This window comes from Hippopotamus amphibius, chromosome 7, assembly GCF_030028045.1.
Source record: "Hippopotamus amphibius kiboko isolate mHipAmp2 chromosome 7, mHipAmp2.hap2, whole genome shotgun sequence".
Taxonomy (NCBI): domain Eukaryota; kingdom Metazoa; phylum Chordata; class Mammalia; order Artiodactyla; family Hippopotamidae; genus Hippopotamus; species Hippopotamus amphibius.
Genome location: NC_080192.1, coordinates 20,786,502 through 20,799,331, shown reverse-complemented (window position 1 = coordinate 20,799,331; position 12,830 = coordinate 20,786,502). Strand labels below are relative to the sequence as shown.

Here is a 12,830-nt window from a genome sequence, read left to right as displayed (position 1 = left end):
ATGTCAATGCTACTCTCTCATTTCATCCCAGCTTCCTCTTCACCCCCCACCCCGTGTTGTCTAGTCTGTTCTCTACATCTGTATCTTTATTCTTGCCCTGTCACTGGGTTCATCAGTACCATTTTTTTAGATTCCATATATGTGAGTTAGCATACGGTATTTGTTTTCCTCTTTGTGGCTTACTGCACTCTGTATAACAGACTCTAGGTCCATCCACCTCACTACAAATAACTCAATTTTATTCCTTTTTATGGCTGAGTAATATTCCATTGTATATGTGTACCACATCTTCTTTATCCATTCATCTGTTGATGGGCATTTAGGTTGTTTCCATGTCCTGGCTATTGTAAATAGTGCTGCAGTGAACTTTGTGGTACATGTTTCTTTTTGGATTATGGTTTTCTCTGAGTATATGCCCAGTAGTGGGATTGCTGGGTCATATGGTAGTTCTATTTTTAGTTTCTTAAGGAAACTCCATACTGTTTTCCATAGTAGCTGTACCAATTTAGATTACTACCAGCAGTGCAGGAGGGGTCCCTTGAGATTTTGCTTTTAATAATAATAAAAAAAAAAATCTGCTATTTGGTGAAGCTTAGCTTTCCTTCATCAGGTGGCATGATTCCTTAACAAGTTCCCCCTGGCTGCTTGGCATCAAATAAGGCTAACACCTTTCCTTGGCTATTTTTAAAGAACAGATCTGGACTCAGTCAACCATGAGTTTGAATTCCAGCTCTGTCCTCACAGTGCTTTTTTTTTTTTAATTAATTAATTTATTTTATTTATTTATTGGCTACATTGGGTCTTCGTTGCTGCACACAGGCTTTCTCTAGTTGCTGTGAGTGGGGGCTTACTCTTCATTGTGGTGCGCAGGCTCCTCATTGTAGTGGCTTCTTTTGTTGTGGAGCACGGGCCCTGGGTGCATGGGCTTCAGTAGTTGTGGCTCACGGGCTCTAGAGCACAGGCTCAATAGTTGTGGTGCACAGGCTTAGTTGCTCTGTGGCATGTGGAATCTTCCCAGAGCAGGGCTCGAACCCGTGTTCCCTGCATTGGCAGGTGGATTCTTAACCACTGTGCCACCTAGGAAGTCCCTCACAGTGCTTTGGAAAAATCACACAACCTTTCATATTTTACTTGAAGCTTCTAAAATGATTTTCTAATTCTCTTTTCCATCAGTAATTTATTAGCTGGAATTCTGTAGTGAAGAGCTTTGTCTTATCAACTATTTGGCTTAAGTATAGTTAGTAAAGGAAAGGCAAGGTAAATGCTTGCTTCTTTCCTTTTTACCATTTTCTTAGTAATGAATTGGTATTTTATCAACCTCCAGTGGTGAAATGAGTGTTTTTATCTTTTTTTTTAAAGATTTATTATTTATTTACTTATTTATTTATTTTTGGCTGCCTTAGGTCTTGGCTGCGGCACCTGGGCTTTCTCTAGTTGTGGTGAGCAGGGGCTACTCTTTGTTGTGGTGCGTGAGCTTCTTATTGCTGTGGCTTCTCTTGTTGTGGAGCACAGGCTCTAGGCACGCTGCCTTCAGTAGTTGTGGCATGGGGGCTTCGGTAGTTGTGGCTCATGGGCTTTGGTAGTTGTGGCTCTCGGGCTTCAGTAGTTGTGGCTCACAGGCTTTGGTAGTTGTGGCTCATGGGCTTAGTTGCTCCGCGGCATGTGGGATCTTCCCGGACCAGGGATTGAACCTGTGTCCCCTGCATTGGCAGGCAGATTCTTAATCACTGCACCACCAGGGAAGTCCCAGTGTTTTTATCTTTTGAACTGAGAATGTTTAGATATAATTCATATGTATCAGCAGATGTGACCCATATCAATAGAATCGCTATAAGGTAATGCAGTCATTACTGTTTTTGATGAAATTGACATGAAGTATGGGATTTGCTTCCAACTACTCTGGCACCTAAAAGGCAAATCAACAACAAAAGGAGTAGAATAGGTGAATATCGGAAAGTTTTTTTTCTGCTTTTTGGGGAAATCTTTATTTATTGAAGTTGGGTGTTAGGAACATCGAGTCCATTGTGCTATTTTTTTAATTTTAATTAATTAATTAATTGGCTGTGTTGGGTCTTCATTGCCGCACACGGGCTTTCTCTAGTTGCGGCGAGCGGGAGCTACTCTTCATTGTGGTGTGTAGGCTCCTCATTGCGGTGGCTTCTCTTGCTGTGGAGCACAGGTTCTAGGCACATGGGCTTCAGTAGTTGTGGCACATAGCCTCAATAGTTGTGGCCCACGGGCTTAGTTGCCCCGCAGCATGTGGAATCTTCCTGGACCAGGGCTCGAACCCGTGTCCCCTGCATTGGCAGGCGGATTCTAAACCACTGTGCCACCTAAGAAGTCCCTATTGTACTATTCTTTTCACTTTCAGTATGTTTGAAATTTTCCCAGATAAAATACATGTAATTCTAAGGTTATCAGAGGTGTAAATGTGAATTCAGTCTTTAACTCTGGCCTATACATGAATACCGTGGAAAAAATTCTTTGATGTTTATTGAAATTCCAGATATCACAACAGTTTCTAATCCTTATCGCCCCTGACAACAGCATGCCAATTGTGTGCATACTTTCCAGGATTTTAGAGGTAATTTTAGTATTTAACTTTATTGGATCTGTTTATAAAATTCTTGTCACAGTAAGTGAGGCTGTCCACTTTTGAATGAAACGATGTTCAGTAAATAATGTAATGTGAGAATCAACTGGGATCACAAGTCTAGTATTATTAGCATCCCTTAAGAATTCTAAACAGTGACTTAATGCTTTCTGGATTTTATGCCAGAAAATAGCTTGGCGTTTTAGCCATTCTGCACTGACTTCTTCAATATAATGGTGCTATTTCTCATTCCAGGTTTAAGTTTATCTATTCATGGGGCTGAAAAGCGTTTGCAAATCCACCAACGGCGAAGTGTGGCAAGCCGCCCAGGGTCACGTCGCCTGCCCGTGGTCAGGCGTTCCTCACTCCCACCCGGCAGAAGGTCAATAAAAATGGAGGCAAGCTCTTCTGGAATCACTAATGGGAAAACCAAAGTCTTCCACCCAGGTAATGCATGGAGAAGGGTCAACAGGGACCTGTGTTAGCAGCAACTTGACACAGCCTGCATTATATTTTTATTATCTAATGCTGCCATGCTTCCATTTAAGCTTGCTTTTTAAAAGAGTCTTGTTTTTGTCTTTGTTTTCCCTCTCTTTTCACTTCGGTCAGTGGTAAATGTCACCAAGAACAATAGGAAGGAAGAGAGTTTGATGTATCAGAAAAGGTTAAGGCAACATTCCACTTACAGTGGCAGAATCTAAATGAAAATTTCAGCGAATAAACTTGCTCAGTTCAAAAAAACTTATTGTATAATAAAACAATTTGGAGATTTGGCCAGTTTCTTGATAATTTGCTCTAAGGCAGCCCAGGGAAAAAGTCAAGCTGAAAATGCCCACTTTGAAGCCTCAGTTATGTGCCTGTATTTCCTGCTCAGGCAAGGGGAGAAGATGAGTCACATGAAGTTTCAGGGCTCTGAGAAGCACCTGTGATCTCTTAAACATGTTAAAATGAGTCTATTATCAAAGTTGGTCATTACAACTACAAGTATTCGGGTGAGAGGTTCATCTAAGCATTCATTCATTCATTCATTCAACAAATGTATTGAATGCCTGCTAAATGGCAGGCATTGTTTTGGGTGCCGAGGAAAAACAAGTGAGCACTGTTTTTCTGATTCACAGAAACATCAAATTGTGAGGAAATTCAGAAGATACTTAGTATAAGTCTCACCCAATCCTGACTCCTCTATGTAATGTCCTTGCAGGTGGCCACCCAACCTCAACTAAAGTCAAGTTTCCTTCTCTAGCCATGTCTTCTTTCTCTCAGCTGATTACCTTGTTTCCTAACCTCACCGAGAAACTCACAAGCCATTGGGCCCGAATGACTGCAGGTCCCTTACCCTGCATCTCCAAGTATATCTCTGTTTACTCCCATCCTTCACCACTTTCCTCTGGTTTTCAAAAAATGAGGGTCTTCTCACTGTCCCTGACCAAGCTTTCACCTGTATCCTTCAGCAGTGGCCTTGGCCACCCTTTTCCTCTCTTGGACCTTGCTCTTTCCCCTCATTTTGTGAAGAAGGCCCAAGCTTCTCTCTCTCTAATCATCTTCATTTGACACTATTCTTTTCTCTCTTCTGCTGCTTCTCCTCCTCCCTTCTGAGTGAAACTTCTGAAAGAGTAATCTGCTTTGGTTGGCTCTGCTCTCTGCCTTCCCAGCCACTCTTCAACCCAGTGCAACCTGGTTTCTGCCTCCTCCACTCCATCATGGATGTTCTTGAGGCCCTTAGTGACCGTCTTTTACCCTAATGTGGTGAATAGCAGACTCTTCCAATGCACCTGACCAGGATGGACCACCACTTCTTCCCAAAGCACTATTCCCTGGCTTCCATGATGGCCTTCTTTCTTGGTTCTCATCTCACTTATCTCACAGGTAACTCTGATGGTTTCCCCGCCTCCGGCATCTCTCCTGTCCACTTGCCCCCATCACAGTACATCCTTTACACCAAATGCAGAGTGATTCATTTCCACCCCTGGTCATGCCATTCAGCTTGCTTGTCCACTCATTATAGAGCAAGAATCCCATCATCTGACTTTCTTTTTAACAGGATTACTTGGGCTATTATTTGAGGATAGACTATAGGGATAGAGGGTAAAAGGAGAGAGGTCAGATAGGAAGCCACCATAAGAATCCAGATAAGACATGATGGCTCTTACTAAGGGTAGCAGCAGTGGTGGTGACAATTTGGAATCTGGATGTATTTTAAAGTTGGGCCAGTGGAGTTTCAATGAATTAGATGTGGGATAAGAGAGAAAGGAGAGCTAAGTATGACTTAGGTTTTTGACTTGAGTAAATGGGATTGGTATCAACTGAGATGGAGAAGATTGAAGGGGAAGCGGATTTAGTGGATTTGAGGGCAGAAGTGGGGTCAAGATGAGAAGTCTATGGGCAACTGGAGAGATCACGTGGGTGGTAGGATAAACATATTTGGAGTTTGAGAGATTGGTTTGGGAAGGAGATATAAAACTGACTGCTGTTGACAGGTGAATGGTCTTTAAAGCCAAGACAGGGAAAGGGATGACCAGATGGAGAAGGGGGAGAGGATTAAGGACTGAAATCTGGTGTACCCCAATAGTAAAAGTCAGAACATAAACCACTAGCAAAGAAGGCCGAGAAAGAATGGCCAGCAAGGCTGGAAAGAAACCAGAAACTATGATTCTTGAAAGTTGAGAAAGTTTATCACAAAGAGAGGAGTGATTATCTAGGTTAAATGTTGCTGAAAGTCAAGTGAGATGAGGAATAAGAATTGGCTGTTGATTTTAGTAGAGTGGAGATTGATGGTAATTTTGAGAAGAGCAGTTTTGGTGAAGTGGTGGGGATGAAACTGATTAAAGTGGGTTTCAGAGAGAATGGAAGCATATGAATTGGATACTGAGAATATAGACAACTTTTCAAAAGCAGTTTTGCTTTGAAGGGTAGTGAAGAAATAGGGCAGCAGCTGGGGAGGGAAGAGAGGTCAAGAGAGTTTCTTTTCAAAATAGCAAATCTCCAGCAGTTAATTCATGGCATTGGGGTGAGGGGAGAATTGTGATGTGAGGATCAGTGAGAGAAATGAGAGCTGTTGGCACAATAGAATCATGAATAGTTTATCTGTGATAACAGATGGGAAGGGAGAGTGGATGTTGGTGATGTGAGGAGGGTCTGAGAAGTTCTTTTCCTGCTGGTTCAGTTTTATCTGTCATGTGGGAAGGAAGGTAATAATTGAGAACAAGAAGGGAGTGAGATTGATTGAGCAGATGGTACAATGGTATAGACGGTGGAATATGGTTGCCGGCCCACATTAAAGGGCTATTTGAGGTTCGTGGTCATGAAATTAAAGTAGGACTAGTTATCATAGTTGTGTGTTTTTCTTTAACCTTGTTTAGCTATGTGAGTGAAAACATAGACTATATCAATATAGAGAGTTATATTTAGTCAGGGTTTTGATTTTTGCCAAGGAATTAGGAAAAGAGAGAGAGGGAATCAAAGGTATGCTGGAGAGGATGATGATAACAGTCGATCGTGCGTTTTAAGCTTGGTACAAAGGGGAGTGAAGACATCCGGGGGATGAGTTTTAGTGGAAAGTTGATAGGATCACTTGGTTGGAGGTCCCAGAAGCGTTAAGGGGTGTTGAGGTTAGGTTAGGGGAAGAAGAGCTGAAAAGATAAGAGGTGGTAGTGAGAGTGGCATGCAGGGCACTGATACTAAGGGGGGCGTTGCTGTTATTAGTAATGACGAGGTCAAGGGTAGGGTATGAAGTTGGCGAGTGAAATATGATGGAGGGCAAGATCAATGGAGGAAAGAATTCTTGAAATGAGAGGCTAGGGTTTGGGAAGGATCACCTACAATAGATATTGAAACTGTCAAGAATTGAATAGTTTCAGGAGAGTGACGATAAGCTAGTTACCCTCATCAGGAAATGAGGGAGCTGATCTGTGAGGCACAGGTGGGTGGAGTGATGCTGGAGAGAAGGTGATATAATAAAACAACCCGAGATTGAAGGCTGGGAGAGTTTAGGGAAGAGGGAAGAACGATGGTCTGAAGGTGGCATGAGGACTCAAGAAAGACACCCCCACCTCCTCCTCCAGATCCTTTGGTGTCAGGGCTGTGGGAGAAAAATAGTAGCATAGGGAAGAGCCACAGGGAAGCTGTGACCTCTGGGAAGAGCCAGGCTTTCATTAGCGCAAGCAGGTGAAGGGGACAATCTGGGAAAAGACTGATGGGAAGGGAATTCTGGAAGGCCCTGTGCAAACGTTTCAGATGTAGGGACCTTTGGTGGCTCTCTTTACTTGTTTTTCCAGACCACTCCAAAGATGATTAATATTCCTGCTCTGCTCAAAAATCTTTATGGCTATCTAGAAGAAGGTACAACCTTGTGAGTCCAGTTTTTGAAGCCTCTGTAATTTAACCTCTCTATTTTTCCTGGCATATCTTTTATACTCCATAACCTGCCTTGTTCTACTTTATCCACAGCTCTGCCCTATTTCTCAAGTAGGGTTTTCTCTGCCATTGTTCAAGCTCCTCCCTCTTTTTGGAGTGCCCTTACCTCAATAAATCTCTCTCAGGCCTTTCTCTTTCCTCAAAATGTAACCCAAATCCCTCCCCTTCCCAAAAACCTTTCTAGATCCCACTGGTCAGAACTTATCTTCCACTTCCCAGTACTTCCACAGAACTTGGAAGCCTTATCAAAGGCTGATTATTTGTGATTTGTTGAAATCTATTGCACACATTGGTTATAGGTTTGCATTCTGAAGTAATGCAGGGTAAATCTATTCTTTCAGTGATAATCTTTTAGTTGTTCAAAAACTCATCTTGAGCTATTTGCCAACTGAAACATTTCCTATTCATTTCCTATTCAATGCTTCCTTCAACAACATGGTTTTCACATTCTTTATCATCTTACTCACTCTGCTCTTAGAAAAAGTCTTATTTCATCACTGCATCTTTGGAAATACAGTGCCCAGAACTGTATAGAATATTCTGCTTGTGTTTGACCCAGGCAGAGAAGAGTCAGTCTTTGACATCCTCTACTGATATTAATGTAATAAACATTTGAAGAAATGTTATGAAGACTTTTCCTAATGGTGTGATAGCAGCATATCTTGTCACTGCTCTTACCTTAAAATACACATCATTACATTTATCTATCATAATTTTATCATAGATTCTTGAACCCTACTTGCATTGCCCATTGGTTGAAAATAGAAATAAAATCAATTCTTTAGCACAGAATTATAATTAAGAAAAATCATATTAAACAAATTACAATTAGAAACCTGTTTTTGAAAATATATGTATTTAAAACTCATTAAAATAGATGTGACTTCAATTCCATCCTTTTATTTTTAGTGTACTTTTACTAATGCATCATAATTCTCTGTTGGGAGATTATAGAAGAGCTCTCAAACTGAGGTTTCTTATTTGCAGTGAGTCATAGATCTTAGAAGCAGCATGTGCATTACAGTGAGGCCTATTCAGTCATCCATCTACTTTTTACAAAGTTAATATTCTCGACTCTCAAAGTGCTTTCTAAAAGCCCACTCAGACTGGTTGTTAGTATGAAATGAACAAGAAAATCGTGTAGATCGTCTGTGCCATCAGTCCTGAATAATTTCAGTTCATTTATGCCCCTTTGAGTTGACAAACATTTGTGCCTACGGTGTTCTAACAAATATTTATTTGGAGGTACCTCATTGGGGCTGGAATGTTGTAGAATTCTGTTACACATAGAGCTTAGGGAGATCACAGTCATGTCCAAAAAGACCATCAGTCAGGGCTCTTTGGTTATAAACAACTGAAACTAATTGTTTAATCCAAGCAAAGTAGGAATTTAAATCTGAAGGATATGGATGGAAAGCCTGGAGAACTGGCCTTGGAAAAGGAAAAGATACCACGACAAGGACTATGTGACTTTCTGGAATAAATGAACCTTTACCATTTTTCTTAGTTTTGCATCATTTGACTCAGTTTTTGAAGACCTGGAAGAGATTCTATCAGCCCTGTGCCTTTCCCTTGGTTGGGAAGACAGTGATGAGAGATAAAAGGATAGGACAGAGGAGGCCTCTCCCTTCAGTTTATAATAGGAGGATAGGACTCTCTGATTTCTCCTCCCACCCCAGCTGCACACAGTCAAGGAAAGACACTCTCCCTAAAGGAAATAGTGGTGATGTTACAAAAGGGAAATGTATATGGAAGAATGTTCACTACAGGGACCTGTACTTAACCTGCTATAATAGAATTCATTGTATTAAGGGCTGGAATAGAGATGTAAGTATATTTATGGGAACATTCTTACAAGGGAAAAGATTTAAGAAGGATTCAAAGGCATATGGTCCACAAATTGGACTTTCAAGGTCAACTAAGACCTCAACAGGAGGGTGGGGGGATGGCTATCCAGATATAGGAAAGAGACAGTAATAGTGCATTATACTGGTGATCAGTGCAAGCTGTGTGGTTAGATGTTTTAAACCTACGTATGTTACCTAATAGCTACGCAGACTTGGTCAAATGACTTAATTTCTCTGAATCTGTTTCCTCATCAGCAAAATGAGAATGTTAATAACCATGTCATGGTGTGAGGGTTGCCGGATGAAACACAAGACACAGTTAAATTTCAGATAAGCAACAAGTATCTTTTTTTTTTTTTTTTAAATGTACGGCATCATCTTTTTTTTAATTAATTAATTAATTAATTTTATTGGCTGTGTTGGGTCTTCTTTTGCTGTGCACAGGCTTTCTTTAGTTGCGGTGAGCGGGGGCTACTCTTCGTTGTGGTGCGTAGGCTCCTCATTGCTATGGCTTCTCTTGTTGCGGAGCACAGGCTCTAGGCGTGTGAGCTTCAGTAGTTGCAGCACATGGGCTCAATAGTTGTGGCACACGGGCTTAGTTGCTCCGAGGCATGTGGGATCCTCCTGGAGTGGGGCTCGAACCCGTGTCCCCTACATTGACAGGCAGATTCTCAACCACTGCACCACCTAGGAAGCCCAAGCAACAAGTATCTTTTGGTATAAGTATGTCCCACATATTGCATGGGGCACGCTTATGATTTAAAAAATTATTGGTTTATTTGAAATTCAAATTACCTGGGCACCCTGTGTTTTTATGTGTTATATCTGGCAATCCTATATACTGTTGTTACACCAAATAAATTCATTCATATAAAATGCTCTATATGATCCTTGCACAGTAAGATGCTGGGAGCAAGTGATTATTTTTTTATACATCTTTATTGGAGTATAATTGATTTACAGTGTTGTGTTAGTTTCTTCTGTACAACAAGTGAATCAGCTGTATTTATACATATATCCCCATATCTCCTCCCACTGGAGCCTTCCTCCCACCTCCCTATCCCACCCCTCTAGGTCATCACAAAGGACGGAGCTGATCTCCCTGTGCTATGCAGCAGTTTCCCACTAGCTATCTGACATGTGGTAGTGTATATATGTCAGTGCTACTCTCTCACTATGTCCCAGCCTCCCCATTCCCCACCCCGTGTTCTCTAGTCCGTCCTCTACATCTGCATCTTTATTCCTGCTCTGCCACTATGTTCATCGGTAGCAAATGGTCATTTTTGTTGTCACCATCATCATAGACAAAATTCAGAAGGCTGAAAGTACTTAGGTTCCAGAATCATTTCTTACTTGGTCCTTGAACCATAGAGCAATTTCTCCATTAACTTGTGCCAGGGAAACAATTAAGACAGTTTCTCTTTATGCCCTACTGACACAGGAGCTGTTCACCTTCCTCTTATATTTCTATGGTTTCTCTTTCCTTCTGATTGTTTCAGATGTTTCTCTTGTGTATTGATTTCATTTTGACCTTATCTTTTAGCCACTCGTAATTAATGAGTATTATTCCCCTTTATAGGCCAATAATAAAAGTATTAATGACACCAAGCTGGGAACTGTCGTTTAAGGGTCAAGAACAGAGTCAACTGAAGCACTGATTGTGAATTTTTTAATTTGAAGCTGTAAAGCTTAGTGAGTGTAGGTCAAATGATCCCAGTTTAATGACTGTGCCATGTAAAGTAAGAATTAGAAGCTTTGTGAAATCTAAAATATTTCTTCTATTGCTTTTCCTTTATCTGGTAGGCCCATCATATAGTCCTAGAGAATTGCCATTAGTCACAGAATTTGTCCTTTATTCTCTTCTAGAGTTGGTAAAATGATGTTTTGCTGATATATTTCATTATTTTCCCAAGTAATTTCTAACACAATTCCTTTTATCTCCCTTTAAAAACCTAAGCAGCCTTTTCCCCTTTTATGCATGATTATTTTTCCTTTATATAGATATGGTATTTAAATGCTGGGGTAAGTTGATTTCACAGGAAAGAAACTTTAGGATTTTGTTGTTTCCAGCGAGTTAGAATGACTGTTATGCTGTCTGTATACAGAGGGTACTAAATGTTTGACAATAATAAAATTACAGCTACCATTAAGTACTCTGCCATATTCCCAACCTCAAAAACTGTTAAGCTATTTTCATTCATTATTTCATTTAATTCCCATAATATCCTCATGCTGTCAGCCTTATTTTATGGTTGAGGTGTCTAAGGCACAGAGAAGGTTTAAGTAACTTGCCCCAAAACACGCAGCCAGTAAGTGGCTGGGGCAGGATTCCAGTTCCAGTGGTTTGATTCTCTCATTACCTTCTTCAAACAGCTTGGTAGCAATATTTCTAGCAAGATTGTATAACAAAGCTTCGGAAAATTTAAATTTAAAGTCCTGTAATAGTTCAACCCTTAGCATAAGAAGACTGTACTGAGGAAGGGACCAGTTGGATTCCATTGAAAACATACATAGTCACCTTATCAGGTTATTATTTCTTTCTATATCAGTGATGCTCCACTTTGTAGCATCTTTTTTGTTCTACTCTGCATCAGACCTTTGTTTTCTCATCTTCTCTTTTCCTAGTTCCAGTGTTATGAAACTCCTTCCTGTTTCCCTGAGTTTTAAACCTTACTTTCTGGCCTTCATGGCCTGCTCTCAAACTAGGGAACAGAATTAACTCAGCAAGTACCTTTCACATTCTGTTTAACATCAGAACCAGAGGCTGTGGGGAGAAGGAGAGAAGAGGACCAACTAAGGAGAGATTTGAAGAAAGAAAAGACAGCCAAGAAAGACTTGTGTCTCGGCTGACTTGTTTCTAGTTCTGCCAAGATGACAGTCAAGAGTCAACTCATCGTTAGAAAAAAAATTAAGAGAAAAGTAAACATGTGGGTAATCTTGACCACGATAGTAATCATGATACCATCACCTTACATTAGATGATGCTCCATTGTCTCCAAAGGGCTTCCACACATATTTCTCCCACATCTCGCTGAGTTCTTGCGGCGGTCTGTGCGGTAGAATTAGCCCTATTTTACTGTGGCTCGGGAAATGAAATTGCTTGACCAAAAGTACAAAATTAGTCATTGATGGACCCTAGCTAAAAGTTATATCTTTAGTTTCTTATGAGTGTTTTCTTTCCACTGAGCCAGTTTTCTTTTTTTTTCCTTGGGGAAAATAGTTGTGTGTGAAATGTAGTGTTTTCTCATCACTTTATCTGGAAACAGACATTTTATTGAGAACTGTGCCTGAAACTTCTTTATTGAACCTGAGGAATCTGGCTCTTCTTCTTGAATGGATCTGAAGCTTGGATGAAAATACATATTTGTTTTTCTATTTGTGAAGTGGATTTTTGGTGTGACTGGAAGATAAGATCTTCCACATGGCTTTGAGAATATGTGGGAGAAAAACTAGAAGAGCTACTTTGGACCTCTTATATTTCTCATTGTGTTGAAGGTGAGGGTGGTGTCCTTCTAAACTATGGTTTAGAAATAACACTAATCATCCTTCATTTTAATCTCTTCCTCTTTAAGTGAATTTTTGGAAGCTGTGTGATGTGAGTTTAGTAAATAGAGGGGTGCTTAGGAAAACTAGCTATTTTGAGCCTCGAAATGTGGGCATTGGGATCCATGCCCCTTGCTGTCCTTTGCTGAGTAGCAAAATTGTGTTTTCTAAAAATACATGCCAAATTCTTCCCTTAGAAATTTTCACATTTTCCCCCTTTGCTGAGGGACGTATGCACATATTTTGACCTATATACTTCATTTAGAGAGAATTTTCTGAAGAATCTTTTCACAACCGTTTGAACATACAAAGTGAACGAAGAAAAGCTACAGAAAAGGCATCCATAAAGACAACTATTTCTGGAAAGGGTATTATGTTTTCATGGAATTTAGAACTGCATCTTCTGCCCAAGGCTATTTCAAATAATTTTATAT

At 40.5% G+C, this 12,830-nt stretch overlaps 1 protein-coding gene across 1 annotated transcript in view; it reads left to right on the top strand.

Annotated features, from left to right (window-relative positions):
• The window catches only part of ANO4 (anoctamin 4), a 398,627-nt gene that overhangs the window by 189,545 nt on the left and 196,252 nt on the right, over positions 1-12,830 (top strand). Inside the window, exon 4 of the mRNA XM_057743345.1 lies at positions 2,849-3,040. Within this exon, the coding sequence (XP_057599328.1) occupies positions 2,849-3,040 (192 nt within the window). The remainder of the gene's footprint in view (positions 1-2,848; positions 3,041-12,830) is intronic.